This window comes from Saccostrea cucullata, unplaced genomic scaffold, assembly GCF_032062105.1.
Source record: "Saccostrea cucullata isolate Sc308-1 unplaced genomic scaffold, CSIRO_AGI_Scuc_v1 ctg7874, whole genome shotgun sequence".
NCBI classification, from domain to species: domain Eukaryota; kingdom Metazoa; phylum Mollusca; class Bivalvia; order Ostreida; family Ostreidae; genus Saccostrea; species Saccostrea cuccullata.
The window spans coordinates 1-17,596 of record NW_026927573.1 but is presented as its reverse complement, the minus strand read 5'-3'; the positions used below and the strand labels follow the sequence as shown (position 1 = coordinate 17,596).

The window sequence follows — 17,596 nt, the reverse complement described above, 5'->3', positions numbered from 1 at the left end:
ATACCTTGAATGAAAAGGGATACTTAAGTATCCCGTCTGGTAATCTGATATTAAATACTATTTGGTTCTAAAAAAGATTAAATTTCACGTAAATAAAATAGGTATTTTTAACAATATTTAAATATCATAAGTTAAGGTCAGATTATTTATTTTCTCTGTGGCGGAGGACAGATTATTTATTTTCAACATTTTCAGGGACAGATTATTTATTTCCAAAATCTGCCAGCCCCCCCCCCCCTCCCCTCAGAATCAAATGGTCGTCCCCTTAACAAAAAGTAAAGGAATTTTAGAGTGTAAGAATTCAAGTTGTTACTTAAGATTTTCCTGTTTATTCAATGTAAAACAGTTTTGTACAGTTGAAAAAAGGACTTTCTTCTACAAAATTTGACATGTCCAACTAATGGATTTCTTTTGTATTTTGGTAAATAATTAACCTATGAGTTTTTAGAGTCAGATGTCCAATAAGCAAGATAATCAAATTATTACGTAATATAGAATTAATCTCTTTTGTGATTTTGTCTTTTTGCTTAGAAGGCCTTAGGGTCTGAGGTGACGCACAGGTGTTCAAATTTACTCAACTCACCGTGGCGGTCATTTTCTATGTCACGTGATCACTGTTTAATTAATGGTCTTTATTCGTATTTTTAGGTCACCTGAGAAACTCAGGTGACCTATTGCTATCCATTGTTGTCCGTCGTCGTCCGTTAACATTTGAACATTTTCAGCTTCTTCTCTGCAACCACTCAACTAATTTCAACCAAATTTGGCACAAAGCATCTATGGATGAAGGGGAACAAAAATTGTGAATTTCATGGTCCCTGCCCCCCTGGGGCCTGAGGGGTGGGGCAAAAACCATTAAAATTAATGAAATCTTTAAAAATCTTCTTCTTTACTTCTGGACATTAAGCAGTCAAACTGTTTGCATGATTGTAACCAGCATTGAGTCCTCTACCAAAATTGTGAAATTCATGGCCCAATGGTCAGGGGTTCTGGTGTTAGGGCGGGGCTAAATAAGTATATAGTGAAAATGCATTATTTCTTTGAAAATCTTCTTCTCTGCTCCTGAGTATTAAATAAACCAACTAAGTACATAGTTATGATGAGCGACAGTGCCTCTACCAAAATTGTGAATTTTATGGCCCTAGGGTCAGGGGTTCTGGTGTTAGAGCGGGGCTCTCTATTGATTATATAGTGAAATGCATTACTTCTTTGAAAATCTTCTTCTCTGCTCTTAGGTAGTAAATAAGCCAAATTAATACACAATTATGATGAGCAAGAGTGCCTCTACCAAAATTGTGAATTTTATGGCCCCAGGGTCAGGGGTTCTGGTGTTAGGGCGGGGCCCTATTGATTATATAGTGCAAATGCATTATTTCTTTGAAAATCTTCTTCCATGCTCCTGAGTATTAAATAAACCAACTAAGTACATAGCTATGATGAGCAAGAGTGCCTCTACCAAAATTGTGAATTTTATGGCCCCAGGGTCAGGGGTTCAGGTGTTAGGGCGGGGCCCTATTGATTATATAGTGCAAATGCATTATTTCTTTGAAAATCTTCTTCTCTGCTCCTGAGTATTAAATAAACCAACTAAGTACAGAGCTCATACATTATACCAAGACAGAAATTATAGAAAAATTTTTTATTTATACTTTTAGCGATATTCAAAAATCAAGTTCAAATCATCACAATAATTTACATACTTGGAATAGGGAATCACGCTTTAGAATACTTTATGATGTACAAATAATGTTTGAGAACAAGAAATGTCTTAAAACAGGAAGAGTTAAAAATGCACTTGGTGATATACATATAATGAAACTTTAAGAACAGAACAGGTTCAAAAACAGAAAGTGCTATTTTACAATTGGTTCAAAAGAAAGTGATGTACGTAGTTCATTTGATTTCCCTGTTCTTCAAGTCAATACCCTCCAGTTAATCTGAAATTAAAAGCACAAATTTTTAATACGGGAATTGAAAGCTTGCAATTTTTATTTGAAATTTCATAATGAAAAAGAACTCACTTTATGTATTGAAAAATACTTATTTGATTTCCCAGGAATGTCATTATTATGATACAACCTGTCCTCCTTTCTTCAATACCTCTCTTTTCTTTTACACCTGTTTTTGAACCTTTTGAAGTTTTTTTTGTTTGCAAAACAATCAATACAGGAATATAACGTCTGCCAATGATACAAGGACACAACATATGATAGATAAAATAAATGAAATGCTTGAATAGTCTACCGGTACTTGGATATCACCAGATAAAATTGAATCTCCAGGACTTTTGAAAATTCGTTCATTATTTGTTACCTTGAGTTCCAAGTTGTTCATTTGAAAATTATTTACTTTGTCCTGAGTCAAAAAGTTTGAAAAAGCAGTGTCCAAGAAATTAAAGTTAGGTAAACGGGATGCAAGTTCAGTAGGTTGATTGGCTTTCAAAGTTGTTTTAAGGCATCATCTAAAATACTCCTTACCATAATCAGAATTATGACATGATGAAATGGTGGTATTCTAGTCCTATTTTGTCTATTTTACTCTCACATTCCTCTGGAGACGAAGCCATAGATTCTATGTTATTTTCCCTAATTATGCAACTGCATGGTACCTTTATCTTACAGTAATGGCAACCAGGAATTACCTTCTTACATATTAATTGTAAATCAGTTCTGATTATTACCAATATTTCATTACCTGAGAGGGGCAGGGGAGGCTGACGTACCTTAAGGTGGTCCTTTAAAAAAATGAAAATCGCAGTTCCGGTAGATGAGAGTAACATTACCTTTCAATATAGCCGAAATGAACGATGGTTTATCTATGTTTGTGAAACTTAGTGTTGACCGACATTGCCTATAGTTCCTATTGTCTGGCATTTTTGCACTAAATCAGTAAGAGTACTAAGGGCATAATGAGTGTTTGATAACTGTTTTCTTACTACTCTGTAATCCGGCATATTAATTATTTGTGTGGCATGCATGTTATCCTTTCCAACTGGAAATGGACATGTTTTTACTTTGTTCAAGTTGTCCCTTGAATTTGGTCCTACAGCAAATTTTATAGTTACCCATAATTGATTCTTTGTTCGAAGGTACCGGGCAATGACAGATCCCTGGCGTCTATAAAAGCTTATGTCCCTATGAATAAGGTGCATGTTGTTGTGGTTCTCTGCTGCTTTTTTAGCTATGTTGTCCACTGCCGACTAAAAATTAGAACATCAAGATATATACCCTCTCTTTAAATTACCAGTAACAAGAGCTTCACGAATCTCAGAAATTAGTGTATAAATGAAGGAAATATTTTTTTCTGCCAGGAATGTCGCGGCCAACATTTCATTAGTGGTTTTCATTTCCTCGGAAATAGTTTTGGTTCGATCTCGTAGGCCGTCCATTATTTCCATGACATCTTTGATAAGATTCCCCATGTTCTTATATCTTGAATTCTCGATGCTTATAAAAGAATTGAAATTCTTCGAATGCATGAGTTGTATTCCTATTTCGTCTTATGAGGTTGTCGACTCCGCAGGTAGGTTAAGGTTACAACCAAATATTCAACTTGCCTATATGATATGACGTCATAGTAAGCTATATGACGAGAAGTTTAGAGATAACAATTTCTTATAATCGATATCTAAGATTGATTTTTATCCCATAAATCAAAATGCACAAATCTTTACGAAAAAAGACACTGACACGGTATGGCGGAGCAATTCTCGAAGCGGATAGCTTCATCTCCCATAGGAATTCGCACATTCAATGGTAGTTTCCTTCCGGGCATCCTCTGAGAAAGTTAATTTCATGAACAGATTGCCCTCATGTACATTAGAATATCGGAACAGATTTGATATAAAGTCCTCGATCGGGGGTAGGGAAATCCGTATGCGCCCCTGTCTTCAATTACAGTGTACAAAACATAATGTAGTGTTCGAAAGTTCTTGGTATATAAAAGAGAGTATTTCGGAATTTATTCTAAACTAACCAAGTTGTTTTTTCGCTGAGATTTCCAGTCGAAAAATTGAACACTTGAACCATTTTGACTGCCCATGAACTGATGAAGTGTTACGGCGTGTGATTTTACTTTCTTGATTTTTTAAGCGTACTTATTTCACTGGCCGACACATGTTTTCCGAATCTGTATAGCTAGTATTTTCAGTCCATTCCGTAAAATTTTCCCGTTTCAATTCCTGAAATGGTCCCAACCACCAACACTGTCAATCGAAATTCATAAAAGTCCTAGCCACATGGGCCAATTTTAAATCCGATCGCATGAGTTCATAGAATCTGAACTGCTTGACTCGATTGGAAATTATCCTCGTCGTAAGCTTGCTGCAAAAACGGCGATTTTTTACGCTATAGACCCCTTTCACTACTTTCTCCAAATCCATAGAATACAAATGAATTGATTATCTCAAGAAAATGATCACGTGGTACAGTACTAAGAAAATTTACCAAATTTGTAAATCCGTTACTTGGATACCAAAAACCCTTCGCATTATGACTATCACGTGGTTCTGATTCAGCGCCTTTATTAGTTGATGCAAAGAAAATACCTAATATGGGAAGAGGTCAAATGAAGGGTCATGGGATAAATCAGTTACATGATTGACAGCTCGATGATGCATACAAAATATCTTTTTGTTATTGCAAACTCGGAGGCTAACGCCTCCTCGCGTGCAATAACTCAACGATATTTTGTATGCATCATCTCGTGCCATCATGTAACTATTTCGAAGTCGTAAAAATTAATCAAAATATGCAGAGGCATTATACAAACAGAATTTTGTCGTTTCTGGGTGTCTGTAGTTATCACAGGGGTTAAATACCAAACCCGTGACGTCATAACTGTTGATCATGCAGTAGCAGAGTGAAAGTGAAACGTAACGAAAATTCATGTAAACAAACACAAGAAATCGGAGTTTAAATGCATTTAGAATGAATATCATGTGTGATTCATGTGGGAATAAAGCTTATGAATAAGGTATGGTAATATACTTCAATAATTTCTTCGTAGGATTAAAGCAGGGAGGGTGTTTACTTGCCGATCAGCCTTTCATCTGTCGTTCGTAACAAATAAGATGCAAAATTTCAACAATACCCGGCACACTTTGAAACTTAATTTTTTTAGCTCTACTGGTCAGAGACCAGAAGAGCTTATGCGATAGTAAGGTGTCCGTCGTCCGTCCGTCTGTTTGTCCGTCTGTCTGTAAACAATTTTTCAAAACGCTACTCCTCCTACAATTTTGGTCTGATTTCAATATAACTTGGCACACAAGTAGACTAAACTAAGATACATAAAATAGTGCATTGGTTTTTGATTTCGATGAACGGTGTTGCCATGGTTACTAGAAATAGAATTTTCTTTGAAATTCCTTTAAAACACTACTCCTCCTACAGTTTTGGTCTGATTTCGATGAACGGTGTTGCCATGGTTACTAAAAATAGAATTTTCTTTGAAATTCCTTTAAAACACTACTCCTCCTACAGTTTTGGTCTGATTTCAGTATTACGTAACACACAAGTAGACTACACTAAGATACATTAAATATTGCATCAGTTATTGATTTCGATCAACGGTGTTGCCATGGTTACTAAAAATAGAATTTTCTTCGAAATTCCTTTAAAACACTACTCCTCCTACAGTTTTGATTTGATTTCAATATTACTTGGCACACAAGTAGACTACACTAAGATACATAAAATAGTGAATCGGTTTTTTATTTCGATGAACGGTGTTGTCATGGTTACTAAAAATAGAATTTTCTGTAAAATTCATTTAAAATGCTACTCCTTCTACAGTTTTGGTCTGATTTCAATATTACGTAACACACAGGTAGACTACACTAAGATACATAAAATAGTGCATTGTTTTTGATTTCGATGAACGGTGTTGCCATGGTTACTAGAAATAGAATTTTCTTTGAAATTCCTTTAAAACACTACTCCTCCTACAGTTTTGGTCTGATTTCAATATTACTTGGCACATAAGTAGACTACACTAAGATACATAAAATAGTGCATCGGTTTTTTATTTCGATGAACGGTGTTGCCATGTTTACTAAAAATAGAATTTTCTTTGAAATTCCTTTAAAACGCTACTCCTCCTACAGTTCTGGTCTGATTTCAAAATAACTTGGCACACAAGTAGATTAAACTAAGATACATATAAAAGTGCATTGGTTTTTGATTTCGATGAACGGTGTTGCCATGGTTACTAAAAATAGAATTTTCTTTGAAATTCCTTTAAAACACTACTCCTCCTACAGTTTTGGTCTGATTTCAGTATTACGTAACACACAAGTAGACTACACTAAGATACATGAAATAGTGCATCAGTTTTTGATTTCGATCAACGGTGTTGCCATGGTTACTAAAAATAGAATTTTCTTCGAAATTCCTTTAAAACACTACTCCTCCTACAGTTTTGAATTGATTTCAATATTACTTGGCACACAAGTAGACTACACTAAGATACATAAAATAGTGAATCGGTTTTTGATTTCGATGAACGGTGTTGTCATGGTTACTAAAAATAGAATTTTCTGTGAAATTCCTTTAAAATGCTACTCCTTCTACAGTTTTGGTCTGATTTCAATATTACGTAACACACAGGTAGACTACACTAAGATACATAAAATAGTGCATTTGTTTTTGATGAACGGTGTTGTCATGGTTACTAAAAATAGAATTTTCTTCGAAATTCCTTTAAAATGCAACTCCTCCTACAGTTTTGATTTGATTTCAATATTACTTGGCACACAAGTAGACTAAACTAAGATACATAAAATAGTGCATTGGTTTTTGATTTCGATGAACGGTGTTGCCATGGTTACTAGAAATAGAATATTCTCTTGTTTTTGAAAAGTGCTGCTAGAATCGTATGGTCTACGGGAATTAATGCATTTTTTAAAAAATGTTATTAACAAAATGTAAAAATTTTGGGAAGGTTTCGTCAGAAAGTGTTGAATAATAATTTCTTTGATAGGACAGTAGGATTTTAGCAGCACTTTTCATGGTACAGAGATGTTTTTACATAATTATTATTACAAATTGAAATTAATTATCCCCGGGTTGTGTTGAACTTTTCACTTTTTCAATAAGGCATATTTTCTAATTATAGACGTCACGTGGTGACGTCGTGGTGAAGTGCTTCATGTAGTATAAGTCCCATTGAAGTCTGTAGAATGCATATTTATAACAAAAGTTTTATGCTTGACTTTTCCGTTTTATTAGTATTACATAATTATAAAAAAGTCTTAATTTGCCGAATTCTGGTCCATGTGCTGCCTTAACATACCCGCGTCGGTTAGCAGTTAGTTGCAGGTCCTCCACAGTGGCCGTTCCGTACAGAGATTTTGATAATCCCCAAGAAAAAGACAACGGAGCGATGTCTTCTTCCATGACCTTTAAAAGAAAGTTCATTCATAGAAATAATTTGATTGATTGATTTTATATTGTTTAACGCCGAGTCGGAAATATTTCAGCCAATATTTCGGCGGACAAGTTTGTTTATTGACCGGTATTGTGAAAGTTTTTGGTTTCTCTGGCGGCCCCTAGTGAGTCTACTCTTTTTTGAACTCTAGAGAAACGGTCTTTTACGTGCCAAAGGGGTTGTTATCCCTGACACGGGGTACCATTAAATGTCCCATCCGACGGGCCTAAAATTTAAAAGTATGTAAACTATTCTAAATATTTAAACTGTTAAAAATAAAATGATCTAAGTATATCTCATAAAAACGCTCTAATCATTTCTATATTTTACTGTAAAAATCAGGTTCCTGTATATATTCCAAAAGTCTACCTGGAATAGGCGTAAAATCGGAACATTCTAATAAAATATAATCACAATTGCATTCATAGAAATAAAAGAAGTTAATCTGTTAGTTTCATTATTTATATCATTTTCTAAAATATATATCACTGCTCTTAATGGATGTTTCTTGTTCTTGATGCACATCTCCTTCAATCCATTCTTTTTCCTCGGCAAAGATTGGAATCAGTATCGGTAGGGATATCCATCAAAATCTGTGATACCAATGGGCCCCTGTTGTTACAATTGTTCCATGGTGTTCGAGGTAAACACCCACATTTCCAATTAATGCATTCATAGCAAAAATTTGGGGCATCAAACCAGCAGATGACCAGAATTGGACATGATGAAACCTCTGCTATAATGAAACAATGTATAAGAAGATTCGTATTATCCTCCAAAACACCACAATCGTAGCAGGCTGAAAGGCAGTTCTCCAGTTCGACTCTGTTAACTGACTCCTTAGTCTTTAGAGCTTTAAATATGCTAAATCATAATTGAAGTAAAATATAGAATTTTTCAGTGCATCTTGAAAAAATCTTTCTGGTTACTGGTTGTGGGTAATAATATTGTATCCCTTAAGGAGCTAGTCGTTAATATTAATGTAATTATACAAGAAGATTGACAACTTCCGGTAATGTTGCCTTGGTGTGAATTTACTTACATTTTAAAAATAAACAATGGATTTTTTTAAAAATAAACAATGAATTTGAAAACTTTATTATTTCTGTTTTTAATTTTTGTTTTGATAAATATTTCTTATATTTCTAGTAATTCATCCTTTAAATACAAAAGGCCTATTTCAATAATTTTATAACTTCGACCTTATCTTGTAACCTTTCAAACGGACAGCAATCTTGGTAAAATATAGGCATTCTTAAGGAGAACTAGAACTGTCCAATAGGGACAAATACCCTATAATTTTACCCTTAGTCAGTAGAGGGCAAACAAACATTCTTTTAAAGATGGCCTCAAATGACGAAAAGCATTTTTTCGAAGTCTTTAACAAAAATAAATTGTAAATAATTTTAATCATGTTGATATGTTCATGAATTACAGCTCATGAAAATTTCAAATTTTAACTTAATATTCCCACTAAACAATAAATATTCCCACTAAATAATAAATACAATGTACATAAGCAATTAACTTAAGGTTTAAATACAATATAAGCTGTGAATTTGTACAATTTATCACTGAGTCAAATTTTTTCATACTAATTTTTAACAGATTTTTCTGTTATTTCCCAATCATGACAAGGAGCACACGGCGAGTGTGACCGGTCTGCAGGGGATGCTCACTCCTCCAAGGCACCTTATCCCACCTTGTTGTTTTAAAGGTCCATGTTTGCTCTTCTCCTATTTTGTATTGTTTTATGGACTTTGATATTGAAAACAGTTCATTTTCTTTTTTTGATTTATTACTACCTTATGTAAATCAGCAGTTAGGTCTACATCATATTCGAACCAAACTTTACTCTGTCCCTTTGAAACTTTTAAATAGTCTTCTTGAAAAGACCAAGGAACATCCAAATTTAGATTCCTCGACACCTGAATATAGGCTCGATTCTGTGATTATGGATATTGCACATCATAGGCTTTTTAAACCCGCACAATTCATGGAAGAAAATGCAGCTAAAACAATCCGTCTTTTCCTTAAACTTCAATATGCCAATAAAGGAATTGACGCGGTTAATATAAGTAATATTCTTAATCACAAAAGGGTCCAGTCTTGTATTCCACCATATTTCAAGTTAAAGACTACGCCTTGTATTTCCTATAAATATACATCGACCATTGCTTCCAAACTTTTCAATTACAAAAACACTTTACATGGCCTGGATATCGACTATCTGAAAAATAATCCCCTTTCGTGTTCATGTTCTTCTTCGCCCTATAACTATAGTCCTGCTGGACACGTTATTACAGGTGACGTAAAAATAGTTCGTAATGAGGACCTTAGATCACTTATTTTAAAAGGTCCTAAATATAGGGAACCCCGATCCTTCAACTGGCGTCGGAATTTCATAAATATTATGGATTCTGTTGAAAATTACGCCAGACGATGGGCTAGATATGAAAAAGAAGACATTGACACCTTGTCAGAATGGATTAAATGTATCAGATCTAAGTCACGTATTAAAAGATTGAGGGGCAAAGTGAAAACCATCTATCCTTCTGTGTTCAATAAACCAGAAGTGAAAAAAAGAATTAGATATATTACACGATCAGTACGTACTGGTTCCTGCCGACAAAGCAGGTAACAACATTGTCTTCGTTTGTAAGGCTCATTATATAAATTGCATTCTAGAAGAACTTGGATTTAATTCTACAAGTGGTAATCCTACTTATACATATACTTCTCTTTCTAAGGAAGAAGTTCTTCAGAATCACCTGTCAGTTTTGAATACTTTTAATATTCCACAGAGCCAAAATGAATTTGAACTACCTTATATATATTGGATTCCGAAACTTCATAAGAGTCCTTACAAACAAAGATACATTGCAGGTTCCAGTAAATGTTCAACCAAGCCTCTTTCGTTACTTCTCACTAAAATATTGACAGTACTGAAGGAAAAACTTCAAGAGTACTGTACAACTATATATTCAAGAAGTGGTGTAAATCAGATGTGGATACTTAAAAATTCTAAAGAACTTTTGGACAATTTGAAATCACAAGACTTTACAAAAATCAACAGCATAAAAACTTACGACTTTTTAACTTTATACACAACAATTCCCCACGACAAATTAAAATCCAGACTTTTTGATATCATTGACAGCTGCTTCTTCAACAAAAATGGAACTCGTAATTTTACTTACCTCGTCATTGGTCATTTGAAAAATTATTTTGTTAAAACAGATTCTGATTGCACACATAAGTACTCTGAAGTTCACATCAAGAAGATGCTTGAGTTTCTGATTGACAATATCTATGTGGTTTTTGGAGACCAGGTATTCCAACAATCTATTGGAATTCCCATGGGTACAAATTGCGCTCCGTTATTAGCAGACTTATTTTTATATTCATATGAAGCAGAATTTATGCAAAATCTTTTACGTGAAAAGAAGAAAACACTTGCTGTGGCCTTCAACTCGACATTTAGATATATCGACGACGTATTGTCAATTAATAATGATAATTTCCATTCCTACGTCGACACGATATATCCTGGTGAGCTTGAGATAAAAGACATCACAGAGTCCGACACTTCTGCTTCATACTTGGATATTTTACTTGAAAAAGACACTAATGGTAATCTAACAACCAAGCTATATGATAAACGCGATGACTTTAATTTTTCTATCGTCAAATACTTATGCAGCAATATACCTTCATCACCTGCATACGGAGTATTTATATCTCAGTTGATACGATATGCTAGAGCATGCTCTACGTATGAACAATTTCTTAAACGAGGTAAATTATCGACAAGCAAGTTGATGAAACAAGAATATCAACAGTCTCGTTTAAAGTCATCATTTCGTAAATTCTATGGTCGATACAATGACCTTGTCAGCAAATACAATTTATCATTGAATGAAATGCTGACTGACGTTTTTCATACCAACTGTTAGTCCATTATTTATACACTGAATTGACCACGGATTTTTTCCGTTATATCCTGATTATGACAACGAGCACACGGCGGGTGTGACCGGTCGGCAGGGGATGCTCACTCCTCCATGGCACCTGATCCCACCTCTGATGTTTCGGAGGTCCGTGTTTGCTCTGCTCTTATTTTGTATATTTGTTTAATGGACGTTGAGATTGAATACTGTTCGTTATTTCCATATCCTCCATATCCTTCATGGGTAAATTTGCAGATCTAAGACAAGAGAACATTACTTTCAGAGTTCCATTCTTTACTCATCATAATCATCACATACAAGCAGCTCTTCAGGGAAATCAGAGTCTGTACTATCGACACTATCGGCACTGTCTATGCTTATCACAAGGAAAGACTTCTCCAGATATAACATATCCGTACAGTTTAAACATGAACAGTCTTTCATACACAAGTCACAACAAGTGTGGTTGCCACTCTGCACTTTCACCAAATTCATCTCGGATTCTGATAAGAAGTTGGTCATCAACATCTGTCTTCGACAAGTGGCAGCTTTGTAAAATTCTTTTACTTCAGTTTCGACGTGACTCAAATGGTGTCCATGATGCAGTAGTAAGGCAAGAGAAGGCTGCTGATCCCTTCCCACTCTCCCAATCTCCTGTAATAAATCCACGATTAATCTTGGAGCTCCAAATAAGATGAGAGAGTGACAGTCTTTAACATCAATACCCATGCCCAGTGCATTGGTCGCTATAATGAGATTCCATTTAGATGATGGGTCCTGTAATAATCCAAGTATTGAGTCCTTTTTTCCTGTTCTGTTTCAGAGTGGTACATTTCAATTTCAGAGTTGGGTAGTTCTTTGCACAAATAATTATATATGGCTGCACAGTCTGTTATTGAAGTACAGTACATCAGCGTTTTTGGAAAATTGGAATCTGTGATTTCATCAGCAAGAAATGCCATAGAATGTTCTATATTGTAAGGCACCTTGGAGACACAGAGTTTTACATTGGCTGGATTTGGTGGAAGTTTGATCACCATGGTAGATGGTGACAAACATAAAACTTTTATCACTCTATGTTGAATCTTCAGAGTGCATGTAGCACTGAGAGCCACAACAGAGGCCTTTGGAAATAGAGATCCACGTTCTCCTATGTGAGAAAACCATTTTCTAAATGCTTTCTTTTGGTTGTCTTCATTTGTACCCATGAAAAGAAAATATATACAGTGTAACACATTAGACAGTCTGGCAATTGATTAAGGAAAAATATTACATGTCATAAACTCTGTTTATTCAATTTACAGGTCATATTCTGTTTATGTGTCACTCAGGGACATAGGAATATGTTGCATGATTAAAGTTGGGTAAAAATATATGACTTACCATGTTGCTATTGTGTGAAATTCATCCACTACTATGGTGTCAACTTGAAGTTTTTGCAACGAAGACCTCCACTCTTTGTTCCCAACAAGAGTCTCTGGGGATCCAAATATGAAATCCACATTACCATCTCTAATGGCAAAATATCCTGTCTTGTCATTGCCTGTAATATGTTTAAAAAATACAACTTATTTCTTTTTGTTTTCTGCCACAGTCTTTTCAATGAGTTTTCATGTGTAAAATTTATGAAAGGTCAAGCAAATAATCAGGAATTCAAATGTTTAATCCAAATGTATGGAAAAATAATTTTATTTTCCAATTTAAGGACCATCTGAGAATTAAGATGTGTATATACAGTTGTGTGCCATAATTTAATTTGTTAATTTTTTTCTCTCTGTATATTTCATTGAAAACAACATTTTGTAAAATCACTGGCATATTTGTTCAATTTAATTATTCATTAAACCAGAATATGTGTAGTTACCTTTCTTTAAAAGGTCCTTACATATTCAGTTTTTAGTAAACATGGTAAAAGATAGTTCATCACTTAACATCAATTCTAAAATTCATTGTTAAATGTTACTTTTATTATGATTATATTGTATGTGCAAGGTGTGACTTAAAATTCATGTCACACTTAAAATTACAATTAAAAAAAAAATTCATGTATCAATGCTGATCACAGTGATCAGAGATAAAAAAAATCCGAGGAATCTCGAATTATAGCTATATATATATGCATAGAGTTATAAATAAAAAAAATGCATTTAATTTATTTGTAAACACACAAAAAGTTTATTACCTAGTATCTGGGCTCTACATCCTGTTAGTCTGTGCACACGTTGGACTTGATCCTTCATCAGTGCTGCTACTAGTGGAGAATACACGATAACTTTCCCAACTCGATCAGCTGATTCCGTCAGTGTCTGTCTTGTTAATATGGACAACTGGTACGGAAGACTCTTCCCAAAACCCGTGGGCAATACACAAACGCAGTCTTTCTTCTGTAGGATCAACTCCAGTATTTCTTTCTGTTCATTTTTTAACGAGATGTTTAATTGTTGTTGTATATTTACAATCGCTCGATCGATGTCAGCCATTTTTAAACACCTTCCTAACGACTGAAGATTCCTACGCTTTGATTGGCTAATTTTTAAATGAATATTCACGTCATAAAGTTCACGTGAACATGACCCCTGGTCGGGTTATGTCAGATCATACGCAGAGTGTATACGGCGCGGATCTAAGAAGTCTGATTTTAATTAGATTGAGAGATTCCAGGACCCAGTACTACACACAAGAGGAAACTATCCGTGATGACTGATAAGGCACAGAAGAAGAAGAAGTGAATGGATGTATTTTTTTTACTTGAATAAAATTGCTGTGATAAAATTCTTTTGTCTTGTCTTTTGTTATTTGGTATTGTATTGAGGAAATCCAGTTTGAACCGGCTGGCTGGCTAGACTGTATAGACTGTGAATGAAAGCGTGACGTCATAATCTTGAATCCCTGCCAAAATCGTAGTAGCAGCGTATAATGTAAACATAGTACAAACACACCCCCGTATTTAGGGGGCTACATGTAATGAATTGACCTGGCTATCCCCCAGGGGCTGCACTCTATTGACCAACCTATGCCCTCCAGGGGCTGCACTCCATTGACCCGCCTATCCCCCCAGGGGCTGCACTCCGTTGACCCGCCTATCCCCCCCCCCAGGGGCTGCACTCAGTTGACCCGCCCATCCAGGCGCCTTATACTACTCATATACCTACGCAAGAAAGCATTATCTAAGGAGTATATGGATATCTATGAATCCAATGGACACCTTCTAGTTTAATCAAACACCTCAACACAATTCCGAGGATCGGAGCAAGATTGACGCTAAACTGTGTTTATGATCAAATATCAGAAGAAAGATTTGCTTTATTGTCACTCTTATATTATTCTTATATACATGATTTACTATATTAATGTTTGTACAAATTGTAAATAAAACAGTTCGTATATTAAGTTATTGACGAAAAATCAATGTTGTGTCTGGGGTGTTTGCAACATGTTGTACGCGGGGTGTATACCCCATCTTTTCTTAGGATTGTTAGTGCGAAGTATCTATCATTTACACAGGTTTATAAGCGACAGGTAGTTTTGATAAAAGACCTCAATACTAATGCCGAACCAAAAAATAAAGTTCGTAAACTTACTGAAGTATAAAACAAATTAACTCAATTTTTAAAAATCAAAAGAATAAAAAAAAATAAAAAACAAACTATGCTCTAGATGTGCAAGGAGTGAACCAAGTCCATGTTGTCTGCTTCAAAGAATTCTTTGTTTCAAGTTTGAAGAAATAGTTCATCCCAATTTCTGATACTAGTCTTGATAAAGGTATAGACTTTTCTTAAAAATGTTTAATCTACATAATCTATATAAATGTTTAATCGATATACATATTTAATATTAATGTTTTCGATGTGCGATTCTGATTCTAATATAACTAAAAACCAATGCTACCTTCTTGCACCTATTTCAGATTCTATGAGGAGTTTACAGTGCAATTTACAGATGGGAAACGCCAAGATAAGAAGATTGTGGTCAATAAGTATGATGCTGAGAGGATAAGGGCAGGAGGTTTCAAAATTTATATTACTCGTATGTATGTATTTGTGTTGAATATGTAAAGTCTTATATTTACTGGATACATCTGACATCGGTTGACAATGGTTTTCCCAGGGGTGTCGATTTCAATAATTACCTAACCTACTATATAAAATGTAATTAGACATTTTGAACTGTTTCATGATTCATTTTATGTTTTTTTTTTGTGATCATGACACAGTCGAGCTGTTGACCGAGCCACAGAATGAAACTGCTGCCTGTTTAAAGCGTCATCATGATATTCAAGAGATTTGATGATCATGACATCACCCTTCACCTGTTGTATAATTAACTGTGTAATAAACTACCTACAGGCCATGATGGTCATCCGAGTACCATAGCCATTATATTGACCTGTCAGAGGGTCTCATTTTTGTATGCTTAGCTTCATTTTAGAGTCTAAGTCATAAAATCTGAAGACAGTTATTACAAAGAATGGAGAAGTAGTAATCTCAGATTGTTTATATCCAAGCTCCAGAATTGTAAATTTTTGGTAAAAAAGACCTTCAAGCCTTTAATGTTCAATCAATCGTAACCACAGAGAAGGATAAGGATAACCATTTTATCTTGCATATCAATTTGACAAGCAATGGACAAATTCAATTCTCGTGCTTTTTTTTATGGCGTACATAACTCTGGTTGCGCTTTACACAGTATATTTTCTTTGACTATAAAATAATCCAGTTCTTGAAAAACAAGACGTGTTTGTGAAACACTGATGCCCCCGTATGGCAACATAGTAAAGATTAAACTGTTCTAAAATGCAAATTTAATAAATTATTGATACAAAAAGTAGGGTATTCTCACTGGAGAATTGTGAAATTTTAAAGAAAGCCAATTTTAAAGTTTTTTAAATAAGTACAAAAATCTCCAAGGTCAAGGACAAAAGGTCAAGGTAATTGGTATCCTATGAAAGGTATTATTTACTTATTTAGAGTATGGAAGTTAAATGTAGGTCAAACTCCAAGGTCAAGGACAAAGGGTTAACGTTCTTGGTATCCAATGAAAAGTCTTCTCAGAAGGATTACATATGTGAAGTATGAAAGCCCTAGCCTTTACCATTCAAAGGTTACGGTCAAGGTTAAAGTTTTCTCGTAAGCACAAGTCAGGTCAAGGTTGTTGGTATCAAATGAAAGGTCTTGCCACAAAGTATATATATAAGAAATATGAAAGTTCTGATATCTACTGTTCAAAAGTTGTGGCCAAGGTCAAAGGTTTTGAAAAGTAGGTCAAACTCCAAGGTCAAGGTCCAAGAGACAAAGTTCTTGGTATTCAATGAAAGGTCTTCTAACAAGAATTATATATATATATGAAGTATGAAAGCCCTAGCCCATACCATTCAAAATTTATGGTTTATCCAATAAAAGGTCTTGCTACAAAGAATACATGTGTAAAATATGAAAGTCCTAGTACCTACCATTCAAAAGTTATGGCCAAAGTAAAAGTTTGGAATTTTTGTGTAAAATTGGGTCAAACTCCAAGGTCAAGGTCAAATTTAGTGGTACTTAAAGAAAGGTCTTGTCACAAGGAATATATATATGCAATAAAGTTCATAGGTCCACTAAACAAAAGTTATTGGCAAGGTTAAAGTTTTTCTAACAGACGGACAGACTGACGGACAGAAGAATGTGATTTAATGTTTCGCTTTCGCGAAAGCCGGGGGCAATAAAGGCAAAATATAATTTCTTTTTCCTTAATAATGTCAGTTCTATCAATGAATGAAGTACAAATATGTTAAGACTGAAGAGTGTTGGAAAATGCTGTCTTGGACATCCCATGGTGTTTGGTCATTGCGGTCGAACCCTCATAGTGTGGCTGCTGATACTTCTTCTGTTGGTACACAGCTAAGGACAGGTCAAATGCTTGAATGCAGTTGTAAACTTGTTTGTGATTTCTCTTGCTGTAAGTAGAAAGTGTGCTTTGAAACCCATACTTTCGCATATCAATAAAAATAACTGAATGACTCAGAATTTTCTTGTTTATAGTAGCTTAAAATTCATTTTATTAAGGATATATAAAATATTTGTTGAAATAGATCATTTGTTTTATGAATATGGGACTTGATTCTTGTTATGGTAATGACATATATCAACGAGAAAAACTTTCTAAATGCAAATTGATTAAATGTTATCACCAAGAACTTCACTGCTGATAGGGTTAACTCTTGTACCATTCCTAAAATCACTAGA

At 34.6% G+C, this 17,596-nt stretch overlaps 1 protein-coding gene across 1 annotated transcript; it reads right to left on the bottom strand.

Annotated features, from left to right (window-relative positions):
- Nucleotides 1-11,669: 11,669 nt before the first annotated feature.
- LOC134274817 (uncharacterized) lies at nt 11,670-13,855 on the bottom strand. Its single transcript, XM_062757053.1, has 4 exons — nt 13,558-13,855; nt 12,759-12,918; nt 12,362-12,479; nt 11,670-12,152 (listed from the first exon to the last, which is right to left on the bottom strand). Exons 1-4 carry the CDS (start codon nt 13,853-13,855, stop codon nt 11,670-11,672), a joined length of 1,059 nt encoding a protein of 352 aa, XP_062613037.1.
- Between the last annotated feature and the right edge of the window lie 3,741 nt (nt 13,856-17,596).

Bases quoted from the DNA above. Each gene is read 5' to 3' on its own strand.
- LOC134274817 (XM_062757053.1), bottom strand. From the start codon at position 13,855: ATGGCTGACATCGATCGAGCGATTGTAAATATACAACAACAATTAAAC. The intron at 12,919-13,557 runs GTAATAAACTTT...AACATATTACAG, and splicing joins ATGTAGAGCCCAGATACTAG to GCAATGACAAGACAGGATAT. The intron at 12,480-12,758 runs GTAAGTCATATA...TGTGGCTCTCAG, and splicing joins TTTCACACAATAGCAACATG to TGCTACATGCACTCTGAAGA.